Consider the following 24,914-nt stretch of genomic DNA (forward strand, 5'->3'; position numbering starts at 1 on the left):
TCACCACTAAATTAATGTCAACTGTAGATTTTTGTAGACATATTTATCATATTAAGAAATTTCATTTCTAGCTTACAGAGAGTTAGATCAGCATTAATGCTGATTTTTATCACTTTTTAAAAATATATTGAAATAAGTGTGAGTTTTCTTTATTTTTTAATGTGGTGAATTACATTGATTTTTAAATATTAACTAATCTTACATTTCTGGAATAAACTACTTGGTCATGATTTATTACCTTCTTCATATTAGATTCAATTTGCTGATACTTTGTTTAGAATTTTTGTGTCTTTATCCATGAAAAACATTTTCCTTTCCTTTAAGAAATTTTATGTAATGTTATCATGTTTGGTGTCAAGGCTGTTCTCCCATCACTAATGAGTTGGAAAATATTCTCATTTTTTGTTTTCTGAAAGAATTTGTAAAATTGGATGAATCTGGAATGTTGGGATGCATTTACTAAAGCAGCCATCTGAGCCTGTTGAGTGACTATGTCTAGATTTCTCTTCTTTCTGATTCATTTACTTGCCTCAGTCATCACAAGTTACTCGAAAGTGAAATATAAGTATCATTGAGACAATATAGTATTGTCACACGAGCAGGCAAATTGATCTGTGGAATGCCAAAAGGAACCCAGACTATCCCTCATGTGTATGAAAGATGTTTTAGTTCCTAGGGCTGCTGTAGCAAATTATCAAGCTGATTGGTTTTAAATGATAAAATTGTATTCTCTGACAGTTCCAGAGACCAAAAGTCTAAAACCAAGATGTCAATAAAGCCAATTCCTTCCAGAGCCTATAAGAGAAGTTTAGTCGTCCACTTTCTGGTAGCTCCAAGTGTCCTTGGCTTGTGGCCACATTGTTCCAGTCTCTACCTCCACAGCAGTATTGCTTCCTCTATTCTATATCACATATAAAAACATAAATCATGAGATTTAAGGAACACTTAATCAAAAATAACCTGAGATACTTTGATTTCATCTGTTAAGTACTGTTTTCCAAACAGTCACATTCACCTGATTTAGAGATTGGGAGTTATAAGGTCATCATTCAGCCCTTTGCAGATGGAGAAAGACAACAAATCAGTCGGGAAAAAAGGAAAACTTCAATCAGTAGAGTAGGAAAAAAACTTACTTTGCAAAAAGATGAAGTTAAATTGCTGTTGCCTATAGAACTCAAAAAGCAGCACCACAGAAATGAAGGATTTTAATGCTAAAAAATGGGGGCCGGCGCCTTGGCTTAACAGGCTAGTCCTCCGCCTTGCGGCACTGGCACACCGGGTTCTAGTCCCGGTCGGGGCGCTGGATTCTATCCCGGTTGCCCCTCTTCCAGGCCAGCTCTCTGCTATGGCCCGGGAAGGCAGTGGAGGATGGCCCAAGTGCTTGGGCCCTGCACCTGCATGGGAGACCAGGAGAAGCACCTAGCTCCTGGCTGCGGATCAGCACGGTGCGCCAGCCGCAGTGGCCATTGGAGGGTAAACCAATGGCAAAAATGAAGACCTATCTCTGTCTCTCTCTCACTATCCACTCTGCCTGTCAAAAAAAAAAAAAAAAAAAGCTAAAAAATGTTAAACATAGTGTGGTAAAAAAAAAAAATCTAGAAGAGAGGGTTTTTAATGTCTTCACTACAAAGAATTGACAAATGAGAAAAGAGATATGCTTGCCTTGATTTGAACAAGTTCACCATGTATAAATGTATACAAACATCACATGGTCCTCCATAAATTTGTTCAATTATATGTTCCAATTAAAACATACCAGTACAAGAGTCTGAAAAGAATCCATGGAAAATGTGTATGATGAAAAAAACATGAATTTCAAAGCACTTCTGTAGGTCTAGCAGTTAAGATGCAGATGAGGCGGCACCGAGGCTCACTTGGCTAATCCTCCGCCTGTGGCGCCGGCACCCCGGGTTCTAGTCCCAGTTGGGGCGCCAGTCTGTCCCGGTTGCTCCTCTTCCAGTCCAGCTCTCTGCTGTGGCCCGGGAAGGCAGCGAAGGATGGCCCAAGTGCTTGGGCCCTGCACCCACATGGGAGACCAGGAAGAAGCACCTGGCTCCTGGCATCGGTGCAGCGTGCCGGGCGTAGCGGCCATTTTGGGGGTGAACCAATGGAAGGAAGGCCTTTTTCTGTGTGTCTCTGTCTCTGTCTCTCTCTCTCACTGTCTAACTCTGCCTGTCAAAAAAAAAAAAAGGTGCAGATGAGATGGCTGTGTTCCTTACAATAGCTACCTTAATTAATTAATTAATTAAATGCCTAGGAATAAATTTAACCAAATAAGTAACTGATGAAAGAAAGTTGGGCTGGGGCCACAGCTCACTAGGCTAATCCTCTGCCTGCAGCACCAGTACCCTCGGTTCTAGTCCTGGTTGCTCCTCTTCTAGTCCAGCTCTCTGCTGTGGGCCCGGGAAGGCAGTGGAGGATGGCCGAGTCCTTGGGCCCTGCACCCACTTATGAGACCAGGAGGAAGCACCTGGCTCCTAGCTTCCAATCCGTTCAGTGTGCTGGTCTTTTGGGAGGTGAAGCAATGGAAAAGGAAGACCTTTCTCTCTGTCTCTCTCTCTCACTGTCTAACTCTGCCTGTCAAAAGAAAAAAAAAATTGGAGATAGACACTTAGACACTGCGATTGTCTTCCAACATGGCCGAAGACAACTCTTCTAACGTTCTTTTCACAGAGAAGCTATCAAAAAATTGTAGGCGCAGTCGCACAAGATTCACAAAAGAGCAACTGAAAATCCTTGTCAATGCCTTTAACCAAAAACCATACCCTGACTATGCTACCAGACAAAAGCTCGCTTCCGAAATCAACACTGAAGAGTCAAGGATCCAGGTTTGGTTTCAGAATCGAAGAGCTCGACATCGATTCCAGAAAACACCAGAGCTTAAGGAAGCTTTAGAATCAAGCCAAGGCCATGGAGAAAACTGTCCTCAAGAAGAGACTCAAAACCCACCCTCCCCAGATCTTTATACTCTACAAAGAAAATCCAGACGGTGTCGTATCAACTACAGCTCCTCTCAATTGCACACCCTCATCAAGGCATTTATGAGCAACCCTTACCCAGGAATTGATTCCAGAGAACAACTTGCCAAAGAAATTGGGGTTCCTGAGTCAAGAATCCAAATTTGGTTTCAAAACCGGAGAAATATCCAGAGAAAAAGGAAATCTAATGAGCTCTTAGAACAAGACCCAGGGGAAGAACACTGAGACTGCTTCAAGTCTTTCAAGAAATCTACCTTTTCACCGAGAGTTCAAGATAAACCTTCAAGAAACAGTAAACAGGACTTCAGAAGGCAAATACAAGAGAAACTACACAGTCTGACTGACCCATCCTGGTTTCAAAATTCATCAGACATCGAGACAATGCAAATGAATCTATTAGGAGCCAGTGTTGTGATGCCGGAGTAAAGCCACACCTATGCCAGCATTCCATAAGAGCACCAGTTCAAGTGCCAGCTGCTCCTCTTCAGATCCAGCTCCCTGCTAACGTGCCTGAGAAAGCAGCAGAGGATGGCTCAAGGGCTTGGGCCCATGCCTTCCATATGCAAGACCTAGATAGAGTTTCTTGCTCCTGGCTTCATCCTGGCCCAGTTCTGGCCATTGCAGCCATTTGTAGAGTGAAAAAGCAGGTGGAGGTTCTCTTTTTTTCTCTGTGTGTCTACCTCTCTAACTCTAATAAATAAATCTTAAAAATGAAAACAAAAGTTGAAGAGGACATAAAGAAATGGGATGATGATATCCCACTTTCATGGATTTGAAGAATCAGTATCATTAAAATGTGTATACTCAAAGCATACCCAAATTAAAATGTGCATACCCAAAGCAATTTACAGATTCAATGCAATCTCTATCAAAATTCCATTATATTTTTCACAAAACTAGAAAACACTAGAATTTGCATACAGCCCCAAAGATTGTAAATAGCCAAAATAATCTTGAACAAAAGGAACAAAGCAGGAGATGTTATACCATCTGAACTTAAAATATGTTACAAAACAAAACAGTATGATACTGACATAAAACCAGATCCACAGACCAATGGAACAGAATGGAGACCCTGAAAGTAACCCTGTGCATTTACAGCCAACTAGTCTTTGACAAAGGTGCTAAAAACATGCATTGGAAAAGGTCAGTCTTCAATAAATGACACTGGGAAAATAGGAGACATACAGAAGAATGAAGCTAGGCCCATGTTTCTCATCATGTACAAAAAAATCAAAAAGTAGAATGAAGACTCTAATTTGAGACCTGAAACTTTGAAGCTACTAGAAGAAAACACAAGTGAAACACTTCAAGTCATTGGAATGATCAAGGAATTTTTTTGATCAAACCCCAGCGAGAAACAGAAGCACAAACGGATTTCATTGAACTAAAATCTTCTGCACACCAAACGAAGCAAACCACAGAGTGAAGAGACAAGCTATAGAGGGAAAAAATGTTGGCAAGCCAAAAATCCAGAATATAAAATCCAATTGAAAAATGGTCAGCAAATCTAAACAGAAATATCTCAAAGGAAGGCATACAAAATCAGGCCAGTGTCAGGGCACAGCAGGTTAAGCCCTCTTGTGCAACAGCAGCATCCCAAATAGGAGTGCCAGTTTGAGTCCCTGCTGTCCTACTTCCAATCCAGTTCCCTGGTCATGTACGTAGAAAAGCAGCAGAAGATGGCCCAAGTGCTTGGGCCCCTAAAACACACGAGAGGCCCTGAGGAAGCTCCTAGCTCCTCCCTTCATCTCGGTCCAGCTCCTGCTGTTGTGGCCACTTGGGGAGTGAACCAGTGGATGGAGCATCTCTCTGTCTCAGCCTCTCTGTGTAACTCTGTCTTTCAAATAAATCTCTAAGAAAAAACTAAGTGAGAAATCAGTTCATTCCAGTTATATTGGCTATTATCAAAAATACAAAAGATAAGTGTTGGCTAGGACATGGAAAAAGCAAACCCTTGCATACATTTGGAATGTAAATTATTAGTACAGCCATTGTGGAGAACAGTATGGATGTTTCTCAGAAAACTAAAAATAGCACACTACTTTATGATCCAGAAATCTCACAACTGAGTATACTTCCAAAGGAAGTGATATCATTGCTGTCAAAGAGATATCTGGGGCCGGCACTGGTGTAATGGGTGTAACGGCTACCTTCAGTGCTAGCATCCCATATGGGGACTGGTTCAAGTCCTGGCTGTTCCACTTCCGATCCAGCTCTCTGCTATGGCCTGGGAAGGCAGTAAAGGATGGCCCAAGTCCTAGGGCCCCTGCACCCCTGTGGAAGAAACAGAAGCTTCTGGCTTCAGATCAGTGCAGCTACAGGCGTTGGCGGCCCTCTGGGGAGTGAACCAGCAGATGGAAGACGTCTCTCTCTCTCTCTCTCTCTTTATTTCTCTGCCTCTCCTTCTCTGTATAACTCAGGCTGTCAAATAAATAAATAAAATCTTTTTTTAAAAAATAGACATCTGCCATCCCATGTTTTTGCTGTATTTTTTCACAGTAATCAAGAAGTGGAAGCAACCTATGTGTCTATGATGAATGGATAAAGAAAATGTGGTACAAATACACAATGAAAAAAAGGCTAAAATCTTGTCATTTACAATAGTAAGAATAAAATTGGAGATGATTATGTTAAGTAAAATAAACAAAAAAACTTGATATCATTCATATGTGGAATCTTAAAAAAAGTAATAATAAAGGATGATCTCAAAAAAAAAAGTAAAAATTTAATGGTGGCTATCAGGCTAGGGAAGGAAGCAAAAAGTGATGGATAGGGAAAAGTTGATTAACATGTACTAAGTTATAGTTGGATAGGAGTTCGTAGCTCTGGGGTTCTATTGTACAGTAGGGTGACTGTAGATATGTACTCTTTATTTCTGGATTTAAAACTAACTAGAAAATAGTATTTTGGATATTTTTACCATATAGAAACATTCAGTGTTTGAGGAGATAAATATATTTAACCTGATTGGACACTACACATAATTGTAATGAAACATCTATAGTACCCAATATGTATAATTTTTATATGTCAAAGTTTTTCAAAAGTTAAAAATAAAAATATTGAATGGCAAAGAAAAAATGCATGTGTCCCACATCAAAGTCCCTGGGTTTGATTCATAGCTCTAGCTCCTCATCAGCTTTCTGCTAATTCGGATCCTCGGAGCAAGCAATGAAGGCTCAATTAATTGAGTTTAAGTAATTCGTGGGAGGCCTCCATTGTGTCCTGACTCACACCTTCAGCTTAGTCCTGGCCGCTCTGATCATTTGGGGGGTGAACTGGTGGATGGAGGTGTTTGTTTTTCTGTCTCCCTGTCTTCCTCCTCACTTCTCAGGTAATTTTTAATTTTGCACCAAAAAAAAAATTTCAATTCTATTTTCCAAGAACTTTGCAGAAAGTTTTACATATTCATTCATTCATTGATTGGAGAAACGAAAAGGTACATTGGTCACTAGTTCACTTCCCAAGTGCCCACAACAGCTGAAACAGCAAGGCTGATGATAGGGGCCGGACACTCCATCTAGCTCTTATGTTGCTGGCCTGGAACCCAAACACTTGAGCCATCACCAGCTGTCTGCCAAGGTGCACACTAATAGGAAGCTGGGATTGGTCGTGAAGCTGAGCCTCAAATCCAGGTGCTCTGATTTGGGATGTGGGTATCCTAGCTGGCATCTTAACTGCTATGCCAAATGCCTGCTCCTCCAAGAACTTTTTAAAGTACCATTTGTGTGTGTATGTATATACAGGGCTTTCAAAAAGTTTTTGGACAAATGGAATTAAATCCCAACCCTGCTTGGCCTGGTCCTGGAGGTGCTTGTCTTTGTCCAGGAAAAGTATGAATTTGGGTTTGTATCTGTCCAGCCTGATTGACCCTGAGACAACATTCTTCCTAGAGCATGGCACAGATACCTCCCAGAGCAGAAGTTAGCATGTCCAATATTTCTTTCTTTCATAACCTTTTGTGACTTCCATACACCCTCTTCAACTTACTTTAAACATTCCATCATTTCTATTCCAGTCTAGAGTAAACTAGCCATCAGGATAAAGTCATTCTTACAAAACATGTCCTTTCCTTATTAAAAAAGAAAACTCTTTGCTTCTTAGCCTTTCTTACCAAGAACACTCTTTCCTTCATAACCTTTCTTACCAAGTGCACATTTCTATACTTGTGTTTTCCATAGAGTCTGGTGGCTCTTTCTACCTTACCGGAAGACTGAGGTCTCCATGCAGAGTGAAGGGCTGGGTTATTCCTAGGGCCTTACAAATCCCTTGTGTAATCTGGGAGATGAAGGAAGGCCCATTGTCGCTTTGTAAAGATTTTGGAAGACCAAAGCGTGGAATAACTTCCTTCAGGAGAGTTTTGGTCACATCATGAGCGCTTTTAGTTCTGGTTGGGACGGCTTCTACCCATCCAGTAAAGGTGTCTGTAAGTACAAGCAGATACCTATAGCATTGACAGAGGCTGTGTAAAATCTGTTCGCCAGCCTTCCCCGGGGTAAGTTCCCTTTTGCTGTATAGACCCCTGGGAGTTATTTTCTCTTGTCCTTACCTAGTTCTAGAGCTCTGGTTAAGTGATCAGTTCTGCTAACTGAGCAAAAGTTCCTGGGTGCAGAGCATGTTTCAATAACATGCCATGCCATAACTGTTGCATACCCTGGCAAATGAAATTAAAACTTAAAAATATGCGTTTTCTCAACATAAACTCCATCAAGTTCAAGTTCACATTTACAATCATGGCAGGCGTTTAGTGCATCTCTAAGGAACAGAGGGTCTTAGGAATTTACTCATGTCAATGCAGTCGTCTTCTCTTTTTTTTTTTTTTTTCTTTTTTTATGTTATTAGCTGAAGAAAAATGAGTGCCCTTTCGAGATTTTTTAAGATTAGGAAGCAAAGAAATCAGTGGATGCTTAATGATGTCCTATCATACGAGCCAAAGCATTGTGATAATGGAGAAGGACTCTTGTGTTGGAGCTTTGCTGGACATTTTCTGCTGAAGGTTTGCCTTAGTTTCTCAAAACACGCTTCTAATAAACAGATGTTCTTGCTCTTTGACCTTCTGGAAAGTCAATGAGCAAAATGTCTTGAGCATCTCAAAAAACTTTTGCCGTGGACTTTGCTTTTGATCAGTCTACTTTTGCTTTGACTGGCCTACTTCTACTTCTCAGTGGCCATTCTCATGGTTGTGCTTTGTCTTCAGGATTGTACTGTAAAAAGCTCTGCTCCCATCTGCAGCTGATTGTGCGGCAGTTTTTGAGGCAGAAAGTATACTCCCTGTTAATTGTTCAGACAGAATTGTGTAAGTTGAACAAATTGAGATGTCTGTGGTGTTGGCTATTTCTGCTTATTCATCATCAGCCCTCTTTAATAAATAAATGAACAAGATAAATTGATTTATCACAATTTAATGTCATTGATCTGCCACTGTAGACTTCCTTCTTAATATCCCCTTAACCCTTCTGAAAATGAGTTATCCATTTGTAAGCCTCTGATTTCTTTGGGGTATTGTCCTTATAAGCTTTTTATGAAGCACCAATGATTTCACCATTCTTCCATGTTTCACAATCAATTTGCTATTTAATCTTGCTTCAATTTTAAAAGAATTAATGTTGCTCTGATAGGAGCTCTTTCAAACTGGTATTTTATCCTTCAGGCACCTCAAAGTACATCTGCTTTGGACATGTTAACACAAGTTGGTAAAAGTTTGTTTGGTTAAAAAAAATATTTTGAAATCCACACATTTTTTCATGATATGCATTTTCCATGAGCTTTTTGAATACTCTGTATGCTTGTGTGTTTTGGATATCCTTTAGACATTAGAGTAGGGAAATGTATTTGGCTATTTACTGTGACCATTTATCAGGTACACTCCATGCTCCACTGTCATCTTTATTCTAGGACCTCAGTTGGTAAAGCAGTACTTTATATAGAACATAACAGTCTGCACCAGAGGGAAACAGGAGGGGAAAAGGCTCTTAAGTTTCTGCTCTGAATGGGCACATGTCACTTTTCTATTTCATTGGCCAGCAAATCACATTACCAAGCTTAATATCAATGGGCAGAGATATAATATTCCCTGGAAAGTCCCAGAATGTCACACTGCACACACCAACCAGTAAAATAACTAAAGGGAGGCCTTAATGGACCAATAATGAGCATGTGTATAATAACCCTAGGGCTGTGAGGAAAAAATATAAAACATCAGCAAAACCAATGACCAAGTTGGGGGATATTTGTCTAGTATCTACATGTCTTCTCAGTAGAATGCACTCCTTATGATTTCCAAGTCAAAATAATGTTTTTAAAGCTGACGGAACATCTTCAAAAATCAATTTTGGAGAAAAAAAAAATCAATTTCCCAAGCCTTTTCAAAAGGTTAGCTAGAAGTCTCCATTCCTATATAGATGTTCCCAAAGGTTACTAGGAAAGATGTGAAATGGTTTTGCTAATGTGGGAAGAATGAGTCCATGCCTTGTTTAATCATGTTGCATTATTCTTTCTTACAGATTTTAGTGTAATGGTTCTCAAAGTTTTTTCCTAAATGCATCCTAGATTTTGGTTAATTTTGTTTGTGTGAAAATTTGATGGTTATCATATGTAGGTACTATAGAAAGTTTGTGGAGATTTTGAATCGAAAATATGAGTTTATTTGGGTGAAGAAACTTTTCATAATTCATGGAAAATGCATTGGCAGGAACTTCGAATTGTTTTTCTACATCAGTACTGGTATCCGTGGAGGTTTCTAGCAAGTTGTAATTCTCATGTCTGCCTGTCTCCCTGATTTTGAGGGAGCCACAGATTGCCCTGTGACCTCACTTGTCTGACAGTTTTAAGATTAGTTGATTTTTCAGTTTGTTCAGCATTTTACTTGTTGTTAGGACATTGTGATGACTTCTAGTTCTTCATATGCTGGGCTGGAAACCAGAACTCTTTTTTTTTTCCTCTCATTCTTTCAGTTTATTGCTATATAGAAAACATTTTACAAAATAGGAAGGTAGGTGTCCCCTTTAACATTTTCATGTAAAAATTTCACAGTGCAAGAATATGATCACTTTTAAGTATGAAGACATCAAAATCCAGTCAATACTTAAGAATAGCACAGAATATTTTTTGTATCACTTCCTTAAAAATATTGGCACATTACTTGCTTGGGTTCTAAAAATTAGTGTCCACTTCTTGTCCTTTGAAACATTTTATATCCATACTGCATCACATTAATTCTGGTGCTCAAAACAGCTAAGAATCTCAAAAACCTCTCAGGAAGCTCAGATGGTTTGATACCAACTGGTAAAAGGTATATTTTGCATATAAGTTTCTGTCATCACAATAAAAAATTATAAAGCTATTATACTTTTTAAAAAAAGCTAAAGGAAAATAATTTCATTTTTCCTTTGCAAACACCATGTCTTAGTTCTTAAGAGAGGAAAAACTTTCTTGGGGAAGTATTTTATAAGTAAAAACATCAGGTTTAAGTTAGTCACACAAATGTCTCATTTAGGAAAGAAAGTGAACATTTTAATTCAGAGGATTCTAAAAATTTCATCATTATAAGCTTAATTTAAAGCTAAAAAATTGGAACATGTCCAACTAATATAAATCAGTATATTCTATTGTTTTTCAAAGAATCCATAATTGAGGAACAATAGTTCGTGTAAAATCCCTGTTTCCAACATTTGGACAGATTTGCTGGTATAAGAAGCCCCAGGCAAAGGGTACCTCCTCTGACTCTCCAGGTCCTCATTTCTGCAGTGAGGGAAGTAGACTGAGTGCCCTTTAATAGCCCTCCCAACCTACAGATTTATACAGAGTTGTTAACCTTGTGTGATCGAAAATAAGGTGTTTCAACTCAATGCTATTTTCCAGATAAATACAGTTCTCCCATAAGTGGCAAAACTATTCTTTAAATGTTTAGATTTTTACTTTAAAATTTATTTTCAACATATTTGTCACCTTCAAAAAAGATAAGGTATGACTAAGAACATAGCCTCCTACTTTCGGCTTCCGCTCCAATGCTTTGCAACTTGGGGCCATGCTCTGTGTGAAAATGAGGACGGTGCACCTGCTAATTGCCTTGAAGACCAATAGAGTGACCATAATATATCAAAAGTATTTCCAGACTACAAATTACCACATGGAAGTAAAGGACTGTCATCATAAATCTAGGTTGACTTTTCCCTGGTTAAAAAAAAAAAATTCTAGATTTCTTTTAGAAAATGGGCATTCTTTGTCAATAGTTATGCATTTATGATTCTGACTCTGGTTACCTATCTGTTCCCCTGCAGTCACTCTGTTCTGCCTCTCGTCACACTTCTAACTGCACCAGGCCTAGACTCAGTTTCTCTCTCCTGGAGTCCAGAAATCCGACCTTGAAATAGGGGGAAACCACCCTAAAGATCGCTATTTCTTTAGCAACTATACTGTCATCACTATTCACTCCACAGGAGTAGTATAACAACTAGCATCAGGCTCACCTAGGAAGTGTTTTAAAAAAATAAAAAAAAAAATTTGGCCGGCGCCGTGGCTTAACAGGCTAATCCTCCGCCTTGCAGTGCCGGCACACTGGGTTCTAATCCTGGTTGGGGCGCCAGATTCTGTCCCAGTTGCTCCTCTTCCAGTTCAGCTCTCTGCTATGGCCCGGGAAGGCAGTGGAGGATGGCCCAAGTCCTTGGGCCCTGCACCCACATGGGAGACCAGGAGAAGCACCTGGCTCCTGGCTTCGGATCAGCACAATGCGCTGGCCGCAGCGGCCATTGGAGGGTGAACCAACGGCAAAAAGGAAGACCTTTCTCTCTCTCTCTCTCTCTCTCACTATCCACTCTGCCTGTCAGAAAAAAAAAACACAAACAACAACAACAAAAAAAAAATCTCTGGGCTCCTGCCCACAAGATTCTGATCCAGCCTGTCTGCAGCAGGACCTGAAAAAACTGCTCAAAAGTGTCCCAAGCAATCACCAACAATCAACTGATTAGGTCAGTTTCAGGGATTCACTGCTCTATCTTCAATTTCTTCTCTATAATTTTAGCAGCTGCCAGTTCATGTTTAATATAATATTTTCACCTTGCATTGATCAGCAATAGATTGTCCATGATCTTGGCTTAGCTCATTACAATCTTTTGCAATAAAAATATAAGATTATAAATTAACTTCACAGCTATGACAACACATGTAGGCAGTGAAAGGTAGCTGGTCCTAGATTTACATGGTATATGTGTTCTGCTTTATTTGTAGTTGGTCATCATCTTATTTTAGTTGTCACTACTCAATAAAGGATCCAGGAATGCCTCCAAATCACAGAAACATGGTTAACCAACTACAATCAGTATTTACAAAATGCCTAGCCGACATAAATGAAAGTATTTTTTTAAAAGGTTTACTTATGTATTTGAAAGAGGTATACAGAGAGAGAGAGAGAGGTCTTCCATCTGCTGGTTCATTCCCCAGTTGGCTGCAACGGCCAGAGCTGCCTTGATCTGAAGCAGGAGCCAAGAGCTTTTTTTTGCATCTCCCACGTGGATGTGGGGACCCAAGGACTTGGGCCAAATTCTTCTGTTTTTTAGGCACATTTCACAGGGAGCTGGATCAGAAGTAGAGCAGCCAAGACTCACTCAGACTGGCACTCATATGGGATGCCAGCGTTGCAAGCAGTGCCACAGCAACAGCCCCCTTTTATCTTTTTTTTTTTTTTTTTTTTTTTTGACAGGCAGAGTGGACAGTGAGAGAGAGACAGAGAGAAAGGTCTTCCTTTTGCCGTTGGTTCACCCTCCAATGGCCGCCGCGGTAGCGCGCTGCGGCCGGCGCACCGCGCTGTTCCGATGGCAGGAGCCAGGTGCTTCTCCTGGTCTCCCATGGGGTACAGAGCCCAAACACTTGGGCCATCCTCCACTGCACTCCCGGGCCACAGCAGAGAGCTGGCCTGGAAGAGGGGCAACCGGGACAGGATCGGTGCCCCGACCGGGACTAGAACCCGGTGTGCCGGCGCCGCAAGGCGGAGGATTAGCCTGTTGAGCCACGGCGCCGGCCCTTTTATCTTTTTTAAGATCTATTTTTCCTATTAAAAATATTTTCAGGGGCCAGCTCCGTGGCGCAGTAAATTAATCCACCTGCAGTGCCAGCATCCCACATGGGCAACAGTTCTAGTCCCAGCCGCTCCCCTTCTAATCCAACTCTCTACTGTGGCCTGGGAAAGTAGTAGAAGATGGCCTAAGTGCTTGAGCCCCTGCACCCACATGTGAGACCAGGAAGAAGCACCTAGTTCCTGGCTTCAGATCAGCGCAGCTCCAGCCGTTGTGGTCATCTGGGGGGTGACCCAACGGAAGGAAGACTTTCTCTCTGTCTCTCCCTCTCACTGTCTGTAACTCTACCTCTCAAATAAATAAAATTTTAAAAATTCATAAAATAGAAAAATATTAAGTGTGCATAATGATAAATTTTAGATACGTAAGTAGTTGCCTCCCAGATCAAAAAGCATCTATTTCGATTCCCCTAGAAAATTCCCTTTGCTGGGACCAGTGCTGTGGCATAGCAGGTAAAGCCACTGCTTGGAGTGCCAGCATCCCATATGGGCACTGGTTCGGATCCCAGCTGCTCCACTTCCGATCCAGCTCTCTGCTATGACCTGGTAAAGCAGTCGAAGATGGCCCAAGTCCTTGGGCCCATGCACCCACATGGGAGGACCCAGAGGAAGCTCCTGGCTCCTGGCTTCAGATCGGCACAGCTCTGGCCATTGCGGTCATTTGAGGAGTGAACCATCAACTGGAAGTTAGTCAGTCTCTCCCCCTCTCTCTCTCTCTCTCTCTGCCTCTCTTCTCTGTGTAACTCTGACTTTCAAATAAATAAATGTTTATGAAAAAAATAGAAAAGAAAAAATTCCCTTTACCAGGCCTGCGCTATGGTGTAGTAGGTTAAGCCTCCACCTGCGGTGCTGGTATTCCATGTGGGTACCACTTTGAGTCCCCTCTCTGTTCCACTTCTGATCCAGCTCCCTGCTCATAGCCTGGGAAAGCAGTGGGAGATGGCCCAAATCGTTGGGCCCTTGCACCCATGTTTGAGATCCGGATCAGCCAGGGAGTCCAGGGAATCTGACATGCAGCCCTCTCCAGTTCAACAGTCTGATTTTTACCCATGTCTTAAGCTCAGAAACATTGCTGTTTACCTGAAATCTTCACTCCGGGATTCAAATTCTTGTCTGTCCTTCAAAAAACCAATTTTCTGGTGGTGAGGGCTTGTGTCACACACTAAGTGTTTGAAAGATACAACAGATGGCTCCGGGCCCCTTTTTCTTGGTTTATTTCTATTATAGATGTTGGAAGAATTCTGTATTTTATTGCCTAGTCTATCTTCACCAAGGTAACTATGTGTATGAATCTAGCCAGTGAAATATAAGCAGAAATATTTGGGGTGAGGGGTATTTGACAGCATTTTCTTCCTTAATAAAAATGGTGTAATCAGCTGGCAACAGTTCTTCCCTTTAGTTTTTGCAATAGTAGACTAGTATCGAGTCCCTAATATGGCTTCATTCTCTGTGAGGAACACCTGACCACCAGCTCGAAGGTCAGATACACTGGAACTTTCCACTGTGGATGGGACAGATTCATCCTCACAAGTACAGTCAGTTTTCTGTATACGCAAGTTCTGTATTCACAGATCAAAAATGTTTTAAGCAACACTACACTAAACAGGTACACATTTGTTCTTGTCACTAATTCACTAGAGTACAGTTTAAACAACTATTTGCATGGTGTTTTCATTGTATTGGTTATTATAGATAACCTGGAAATGATTATTTTAAAGATTTATTTATGTTATTTGAAAGAGTTACACAGAGAGAGAGGAGAGGCAGAGAGAGAGAGAGAGAGCGCTTCCATCCGATGGTTCACTACCCAGTTGGCCGCAATGGCCAGAGCTGCGCCAATCCAAAGCCAGAAGCCAGAGTCCCTTCCGGATCTCCCACGTGGGTGCAGGGGCCCAAGCACTTGGGCTATCTTCTACTTTCAGCCACAGCAGAGAGCTGGATCGGAAGTGGAGCAGCCGGGACTTGAACTGGCACCCATATGGGGTGCCGGCACTGCAGTTGGCAGCTTTATTTGCTAGGCTACAGCGCTGGCCCCTGGAGATGATTTAATGTGTGGAAGGAAGGAAGAACAGATTGGCATTTCCTATAGTGGCTGCAGTAATACAAAGAAAGAAAAAAGGCAGAATGATTGAGGAGTTAGCTTCTTCAGGATTGAAGGAATAGGTTACCCTACAAGGTAAAGAACCCAGAGTATCTGAGGTTGTCACTGAAGGCAATGGAAGTATGGAATGGATTGTTGAAGAAGGAGTTCATAGGGGCTGGTGCTGTGGCACAGAGGATTAACACCCTGGCCTGAAGTGCCGGCATCCCACATGGGCGCCAGTTCAAGTCCCGGCTGCTCCACTTCCAATCCAGCTCTCTGCTATGGCCTGGGAAAGCAGTAGAAGATGGCCCATCTCCTTGGGCCCCTGCACCCATGTGGGAGACCCAGAAGAAGCTCTTGGCTCCTGGCTTCAGATCAGCACAGCTCCGGCTGTTGCGGCCAATTTGGGAGTAAACCAGCAGATGGAAGACCTCTCTCTCTGCCTCTCTCTCTCTGTTTAACTCTGATTTTCAAAACAATAAATAAATCTTTTTTTTTTTTAAAAAAAGGAGTTCATATATATCAACCATGACCTAATATACAATTACAGATAAGCACCACAGCAGCTTTGCATATTTTATCCCATTTTTTTTGTTTGTTTGTTTATTTGAGAGGCAGAGTTACAGACAGAGGGAGGGAGAGAGAGACAGAAATGTCTTCCATCTGCTGGTTTACTCCCTAAATGGCTGCAACAGCTGGAGCTGAGCCAATCCGAATTTAGGAGCCTGGAGCTTCTTCTGGGTCCCCCACACAAGTGCAGGGGCCCAAGCAGTTGGGCCATCTTCCACTGCTTTCCCAGCCGATCAGCAGAGAGCTGGATTGGAAAAGGAGCAACTGGGACAGGAACCAGTGCCCATATGGGATTTCAGTACCACAGGCAGAGGCTTAGCCTACCACACCGCAGCACTCGCCTCTATACTAACAGTGTTAACATATACAAATTTTTAGAGGTTAATTTTCCAATTTACTCTTTAAGTAACAGCATACTCAGTGGAGTTATAATTGAAATTGAGCTGTTAAACAATTAGTAATTAATGTAGCCAGCTGTTAGAATTGTGCATCTTCTCATTTGGATAGCTTTACCTTGCTGGATAGAAATAGAGTTGTTTCTTATAAGGAAGTTTAAGTGTATGTAAAAGGGTGTGGAAACTGAGTAGCCAGGCCGGCACTGTGGCTTAACAGGCTAATCCTCCGCCTTGCGGCGCCGGCACACCGGGTTCTAGTCCCGGTTGGGGCACCGGATTCTATCCCGGTTGCCCCTCTTCCAGGACAGCTCTCTGCTATGGCCCGGGAGTGCAGTGGAGGATGGCCCAAGTGCTTGGGCCCTGCACCCACATGGGAGACCAGGAGAAGCTCCTGGCTTCGGATCAGTGAGATGAGTCGGCCGCAGCAGCCATTGGAGGGTGAACCAACGGCAAAAAGGAAGACCTTTCTCTCTCTTTCTGTCTCTCACTATCCACTCTGAATGTCAAAAAAAAAAAAAGAAAGAAAGAAAAAAACTGAGTAGCCAAAGGGGTGGAGTGTGCCAGTTACAATTTATTGCCTCTCACCTCTCAATTCCCCTTAATACTTACTCTGTGAAAATGGACTGGACCTTAAGCATATCCTTTAAAGTGAGTGTAACATTAAGCTTTGTCAATAAAGGGTTCTGGAGAGATATTGAAGGCTGTGGTTGCTACATGTTATTTTTTCATGCCCTTTCTTCATAGTCTGTCAGCAGGAGGTGTTGCTTTTGATTTCTCAACAATGTTGCAGTGGATTCATTTCTGAGAGGAGGAGCGTGGTGGGAGCAAGAGGCAGGGAGTCACCACACGGACCCAGGGAGTCAGGTGAAAGCAGGCCTGAGGCAAGCAGCCTGCAGACTCCTTTATTTGAGTTAGTACAACAGCTTATATAGCCAAGACCAGCCAATCTGGTCAAGGGGTGGTCTATGCCCCAACCAGTCACAGCCTGTTGCCAGGCAGTTTCTAAAGCCATCCAGTCACGGCCTGCTGTCACTCAGGCTCTGTTGTCATGTGGTTTCCGAAGCCATCCAATCACGGCCTGTTGCCAGGCAGTTTCTGTTGTCAGTGGCCATCTTGGCATGAACTTTTCACCTCATTCCATCCCAAGGAGGTATGTGTGTGAGAACATTCAGTGATGCTTAGTACCAGTTGTGCTCCAGGGCCTGCAGTCTCTTTCAGTATCTGCATGTGCAACACTGCCTGGTTCAGTGACCACCTTGCTATGGCCCCTTTGATGGAAGACTGCTGCACACCCCAAGCCCACAGGAGCACTCCAACTCCTCTGTATCCTGCCCATCAGTCTTGGCTTGGGTGTGTTACAGCTGTTTCCTGCAGCCCTCTTAATAGGGACACCATGTACCTCGGGTCTCATGCTTGCAGTGCCACTCAGACTCTGAGTAACCGGTAATCCAGTGAACTTCTCTCCCATCTCGAGAGTTCAAACCACATGTTCTCCAGTGAAGTCAGAAATAGCCTTGGAGAAGAACCTCCTACAAGGTTTGTCTTTCCTTGGATACTCTCCCTTATCCCTAAGGAGGCCTCTAGAGTTCTCTGTGTCATAATTCTTTCTGTTAGACTTCTATTTAAATTGTTTTGTGGTTTCTGTTACCTAATTTAACCCAATTAGATAGAAACTGTCTAGAGGAATCGGCTGCAGATTCAAAATGCTTCTCAGCTATTCTTTTTTGTTTGTTTTTTAAAGACTTATTTATGGGGCCGGTGCTGTGGTGCAGTGGGTTAACGCCCTGGCTTGAAGTGCTGGCATCCCATATGGGTACTGGTTCAATACCCAGGTGCTCCACTTCCAATCCAGCTCCCTGCTATGGCCTGAGAAAGCAGTAGAAGATGGCCCAAGTCCTTGGGCACCTGTACCTGCGTGGGAGACCCAGAGGAAGCTCCTGGCTCCTGACATCAGATCAGTGCTGCTCTGGCTAGTGTGGCCAATTGGGGAACGAACCCTCGGATGGAAGACCTCTCTCTCTCTCTGCCTCTCTGTCTGTGTAACTCTGCCTTTCAATTAAATAAATAAATCCTTATTTATTTATTTATTAAAATTTTTATTTTATTATTTAAAAATTTATTATTATTAAAAATATTTATTTAATTGAAAGGCAGGAGGCAGACAGAGTGGGGAAGGAGAAAGAGAGAGGTCTTCCATATGCTGGTTCACTCCCTAGATGGCCGCAACAGCCGGAGCTGCGCCCATCCGAAGCCAGGAGCTTCTTCCAGATCTCCCACGTGGGTGCAGGGGCGCAAAGATTTGGGCCATCTTCCACTGCTTTCCCAGGCCATAGCAGAGAGCTGGATCGGAAGTAGAGTAGCTGGGACTTGAACCGGCGCCCATATGTAATGCCAGCACTGCAGGGAGCAGCTTTACCTGCTACGCCACAGTGCTGGCCCCATCTCAGCTATTCTTGCCAAAAGCCCATCATCATTCACCAAGATGTTACACTTAAACTCTGCACAATACCCAACTCCTAACAGTCTCATCAGGCAGGGCAGTTTGCCCTCACCCAAAAGCACCCATGAGTTGTTTCATCATAGTGTTCCTGCCTTGTTGGCAGATTATAATCTCTACAATAAAGAATTCTGTCTTTCTCTCCAAAATGTGTTTCTGCCCATCAGTGCTTTGAATATTACTCTGAGTGTGATTGAGAATCTCAGCAACTTGAAAATGAGTACCTGTTTACAGTGATACTGTATTCTCCTGAGGGTGAAATTCAACAGTCAGGAACAAAGTTAAAAATTCTATCTTATTTTAAAAAATTGTATCTTGAATGTTCCACAAAACATTAACATGGATTGATTATCCAACACTACAGAAGAACATGGGGGTCGGCATTGTAGCTTAGTTAAGCTGCTGCCTGGGATGCCAGCATCCCATATGGGCAGCAGTTCAAGTACTGGCTGCTCCACTTCTGATCCAACCCCCTGCTAATGAGACTGGGAAAGCAGCAGAAGATGGCCCAAGTCCATGGGCCCCTGCGTCCACATTGGAGATCCGGAAGAAGCTCCTGGCTCTTGGCTTTGACCTGGCCCAGCCTCAGCCATTGCAACCATTTGGGGAGTGAACCAGTGGATGGAAGATCTCTCTTTCCCTCCATGTTAACTCTGCCTTTCAAATAAATATATATTTTTAAAAAAATATGTGTATGTGGTGGGTCAACTATATACCATGATGTGTACATATAAAGACATCCACAATTTATATGAAAGAAAAGCATACATGTATTAATTTATATGAAACTGTAACGTATATTAAATATGCATGTCATTGTTGGTAAGTACATATAGTCCTAAGTTACTCCCTCTCAGGTTATTTAACCAGTTCCAAAGGGAGAAAAATACAACTTTCAGTGGTGATATCTGACCATTACTACCTTAACAAAATGATCAGATTTATCACCATTAGTGAAATGACCTGATTTCATCTGTCTCCTGATACGATACATGAAGAACACAACATTGTTTATGTAGTATCCTTACTAAGTATATTTAATTTGAACTTTACCATGAGGAAATAAGCACATAAATGCAGAATAAGAGATATTTGTAGACAAGCCTAGATTCTTTAAAAAAAATAATAAATAGCAAAAACAAAAAAGCTAAGGGAATGTTCTGTATTAAAAGAGACAACATCAAATGCAGTGCATGAACTCTGACTATATCCTGCTTAAAGAAAAATGTATATGGGGTGAGCACTGGGGCAGCACATTTAAGTTCATGCTTATGCCCACATTCCATGGAATGCCCAAGACAGGTCCTCCTCAGCTTCTGCCCCAGCCCAATGAGCCTGGGAGGCAGCAGGTGAATTCCCGGCTCCTGGCTACTACCTGGCTGAGCTAGCTGTTGCAGGTATTTGGAGAGTGAATTAAGAGATGGAAGATCTCTGTGTGTCTGTCTCTGTTGTTTTGCTTTTCAAATAAAATTTTTTAAATGAGTAAATATTTTTAAAGCATGCAAGGCATTTGGGAAACATTCAGGGGAAATTTCAATTTTAATAAATTGTGGAATTTTTGTTAATTGAGGTTAGAGATATATGGAATATGTGTTTTGTGTGCGAGTACTTCAGAAAGTCTGTAGGAAATGGAATTAGAAGTTAAGTTGATTTTGGTGCCCCCAAAAAACCAAGTTGAAGTCCAGGCTGTGGTGTTGTGGCACAGCAGGTTAAGCTGCCAACTACAACACCAGCATCCCGCACCAGAGCACAGATTTGAATCCCCACTGCTTTGCTTCCCATTCAGCTCCCTTCTAATGTGCCTGGGAAAGCAGCAGAAGATGGCCCAAGTACTTGGGCCTCCAGATGGAGACCAGGCTCCTGGCTTAGGTCTGGCCAAGCACCATCTGTTGTAGCCATTTGGGAAGTAAACCAGCAGATGGAAGATCTCTTTCTATGTCTCTCCCTCTCTTTGTCTGTCACTCTGCCTTTCAAATAAATAATAAGTCTTTCTTTAAAAAAATTGAAATCCTCTTCAGTTTGGAAAATGTACATCATGAAAAAACTATGCATGAATTTCTATTCATTTATTTATTTATTTGAGAAAGTGAGCAGGACAGAGAGCTCCCATCCACTGGTTCACAGTGGCCCAGGTGAGTCTGGAACTGGGTACTCAGTCCAGGTCTCCCGTGGCAGGAACCCTGTTCCGTGAGTCATCACTGCTGCCTCCCAGGGTCTGCATTTGTAGAAAGCTGGACTCAGGAGCTGGAGGCAGGTCTAGGATCAGGTAGTCTGATGTGGGGTGTGGATATCCTAGCCCTCAGTTTAATAGCTAGGCCAAACACCTGCCCTGGATTTTAATTTTTTTAGACTTAAATAATCATTATAATATCATTCCTTCTCTTCCTTGAAACATTTTGAAGCACCCTTGTACTTCTGTCTTTCATGATGTGAGATCAGCCACTGTGTGTTGTGGCGCTTTTTGTTTGTGCTTTTGTGTACAGTGATATGTGTGAGACACTCTGTTTAGTTGTATATTGTTATAAAATATGTGTTTTCTTAGGAGATACATACTGACATATTTAGTAATAAAGTAATATGATACTTGACCTTATTTTTAAATAGTAGTGCGAATCATTAAGTGACAAATTGCTAACATTTGGTGAATCTAGGGACCAGGTATCTACCTCGTATAAGAGTTCTTTGTACTATTTTAATTTTCATGGAAACTTGAAATTTTTTTTTTTGACAGGCAGAGTGGACAGTGAGAGAGAGAGACAGAGAGGAAGGTCTTCCTTTGCCGTTGGTTCACCCTCCAATGGCCACCACGGCCAGTGCGCTGCGGCCGGCGCACCGCGCTGATCCGATGGCAGGAGCCAAGTGCTTCTCCTGGTCTCCCATGCGGGTGCAGGGCCCAAGCACTTGGGCCATCCTCCACTGCACTCCCTGGCCATAGCAGAGAGCTGGCCTGGAAGAGGGGCAACCGGGACAGGATCGGGGCCCCGACTGGGACTAGAACCCGGTGTGTCAGCACCGCAAGGTGGAGGATTAGCCTATTGAGCCGCGGCGCCAGCGAAACTTGAATTTTTTAAAAATAAACAATTGAAGGTACCTATGAGATGACTGCACTCTATCCTAGGGGACAAATAACTTTGCGAGGACACTGAACTGCTTAGGGATTTACCCAGTGATGCCACCAGAACAGGAAAGGTAGGGAACCTCTTCCTCAGTCTGTTTCTGTAAGAGAGGAGGTTTCGGGGAAGAAATGTGTATGCTTCTGTATCCTATAGTTGAGGGACAGGGAGAAGAATGTAGCTCAGGAAGTAAGGAGGAAGGACTGACTTAGGAGGTGCCTGGTTTTCTGGTGAATGACAAGTCACTGCACCCCTCCCCTCCTGCTCCAAGAGAAGTTTTCCTCATCCAAAGACTGGGGTCAGGAGTCCAAAATGGCTAAAACCAGGTATCAGCAGAGCTGTGTTCTTTATGTAGGCTCTAAGGGAAAAATCTATATCCTTGTCTTTTCCAGCTTCTAGAAGCTGCCTGAATTTCTTTACTTACAGGCTCTTCCTCCCATCTTCAAAAGCACGTGATTCTAAATGTTGCTTCTATTGACACATCTCTCTGATTCTGACCCTCCTGCCTTTCTCTTAGAAGGACGCTCCTTGGGTCTACACAGATAATCTAGACAATCTTCCCATCTCAAAAGACCCTCAGTTGAAGCATATCTGGGGATTAGAACCTGAACATCTTGGAAGACAGGGATATAATTCTATCTCATGTCATCTTATGGGCTTCAATTGATACATGGCATGGATTTTTTTTTTCCTTTAATTTGTTCATTCAGTGCATTTTGTTGTAAGATTTCCTAAGGTTAATGCTCAAACATTAGGAAATCTTACAGTTCATTGTGTAAATTTTATACCATATTACTGAAATAAGCCTTTTATTTGGAATTTTTATATCTGTAATCTCAAAAGAAACTGATTACTACTTCTCTTTTGGTCTTTATTGGGTTTTATGCAAAGTTCATTAGAGAATAGTTCATCTTTCCTGTGATATTAATTATTTGAATAATCATTATTAGTTCAAAAATTAAAACTAAGCTATAGGCTGGCGCCGTGGCTTAACAGGCTAATCCTCTGCCTAGCGGCGCTGGCACACCGGGTTCTGGTCCCGGTTGGGGCGCCGGATCCTGTCCCGGTTGCCCCTCTTCCAGGCCAGCTCTCTGCTGTGGCCCGGGAGTGCAGTGGAGGATGGCCCAGGTGCTTGGGCCCTGCATTCCATGGGAGACCAGGATAGGCACCTGGCTCCTACCTTCAGATCAGCGCGGTACGCCGGCTGCAGCGCGCTGGCCGTGGTGGCCATTGGAGGGTGAACCAACGGCAAAGGAAGACCTTTCTCTCTGTCTCTCTCTCTCACTGTCCACTCTGCCTGTCCAAAAAAAAAAAAAAAACAAAAAACTAAGCTATAATGAACTTGATACAGTGTCTTTTTCAAAAGCACATATTTTGTGACATCGTTAAATTTTATTGCAGTCAATGTTCTGTTCAGGCTTTATACTTCTTAGTATAAATTATTTTAAGTTTTACTAGAAAATGTACAGTTTCCTCTACCATTGTTACAGAGTTACACATAATAGCCTCAAAGTCTTTAAATTCTATGACTCTTGCTTTAACCTTTCTCATTTCTGTTTCTGTTTTAATTTTGGTTGTATTATTATGTTTGTCTTTTGTTTCACTTATCTTTCAAAACCAAGTTATGGATTTTTAGTCTGGTGCAGTATTTTGGTTTCTGGCTCATCAGTTCCAGTCTGTTTATATTTACCAAAATTTAAGAAGTAATGTTTCACAAGTAGGAAATCATAATGGCCAGCCTATAAGAGAATACCCTGAAACTGAAAAGCAGTGTTAAAAAATCTCTCACAGTTACACATCCAAGAAATTAGCTGCTGTTAACAATATTATTGTAACTTTTAGAAGTATTTTATCCAATATTTAGTACCCAAGTGCCTTTTTTGTGTGTTTATTTTAATTTCAAAAACAGCATTACACTGTAAATAAAACTTAGTAACACTTCTACCTAAAGTATTTCTCCACCGTATGTCTGTCATTAAACATCCTGCTTCTTATTCTTAAAATACTACACTGATATTCCATTATTTCCTTTCAAGATTCAGGGTTACCGCCTTCAACCTCTTCCAGTCTCCTCGCGCTCATCCTGAACCCAAGACGGACCCCCTTTAGTCTCTCCTGGACCACATCCCCAGCTCTCTCTGCTGGGACTGCATTTCTCACCTCCAGGGTTATGCCCAGCCCCTACTGGTAGTGCCTGTGACCCGACTTGAGTTGTGCGAGAAGCCAGGAGCCCTGGCATTGCCACATTCCTCACCACAGCCTGCACTCTGCACTTCCCGTCTCAAATTTGGGCACCAGGCTGTAGTGGGATGTGGTCAATCCTGGACTTTCCACATCCAAGAAGACTCCTATTTCCTGGTAGTTGAGGAGTCCTCTCCTAATCCCTTGCCCCTTGTGGACAGAACTTTGGGCAGTCCACAACTTTTTTTTTTTTTACCAGCAGCTCTTGAGGCCTCTGGACACCTGTTTGGGCAAGGATGTTACTGGACTTAGCAGAGTCCGGACATCCCGCAGCTTTCACTGCCCCACGATCTTTTCCTACCTCTCAATGGCCACCTATTACTGCCATGGCCTGTAGATTCACCTAGGTCCTTGGCGGGTGGTTGGGTGCAGCTGGGAAGTCTGGACTGTGCTTTTCAGAGGCTTGGAACAAGGAGGACTCCTGGCTGTAAGATAGTCATTCCGGCCGCGGCTCTGGGCCATCTGGGTTTTTCCACTCCTCTTCTGGAGTACATTTACCACAGGGCGCTGTAGCCTGGGCCACTTCCTGCCAATATTGGCTGGCACTTGTTAATTGGTAGTGTTAATATGTAAAGGGTTAGGGCTTGCTGATCACCTTAACTTACTGGTTTGGCATGGACTCTGTCAGTCCCAAGTATCAGGGTCCCTGAGGAGTGGACAATGAAGAATCCTGGAGCTGGGAGGGGCAGGGGGTTGCCTGACATTTTAATTGTAGTTAGCTATTGGGGTTGTCCAGATTTCCCAAATAAAGGACATCAGGACCATGAGCCATTGGGATAGGAGAGGAGTTTCCAGCATGCTAGTTCTTACTTGAAGAGGACAGTGTCATTGTTTAGCACTTGCACGAAATGGATGTGGTTTGAAGGGGGCACCAGAATGTGCTCGGGCTGTGTCCTCTTTCCTGGGTAGAAGTCCGTGCTATGCTCCCTGGATAGGAATTGTGCTCCTAGTGTACCCCAGGGGAA

At 42.6% G+C, this 24,914-nt stretch overlaps 2 protein-coding genes across 3 annotated transcripts in view; both read left to right on the plus strand.

Moving 5' to 3' along the window:
* The window catches only part of LOC133747816 (zinc finger protein 568), a 187,629-nt gene that overhangs the window by 129,883 nt on the left and 32,832 nt on the right, over positions 1–24,914 (plus strand). The window lies entirely within an intron of this gene.
* Positions 2,637–3,539, plus strand: LOC133748598 (double homeobox protein A-like). The gene has a single exon (XM_062177539.1). It carries the CDS (start codon positions 2,637–2,639, stop codon positions 3,201–3,203), a length of 567 nt encoding a protein of 188 aa, XP_062033523.1. The 3' UTR covers positions 3,204–3,539.

Source organism: Lepus europaeus, chromosome 19 (genome assembly GCF_033115175.1).
Source record: "Lepus europaeus isolate LE1 chromosome 19, mLepTim1.pri, whole genome shotgun sequence".
Taxonomy (NCBI): Eukaryota; Metazoa; Chordata; class Mammalia; order Lagomorpha; family Leporidae; genus Lepus; species Lepus europaeus.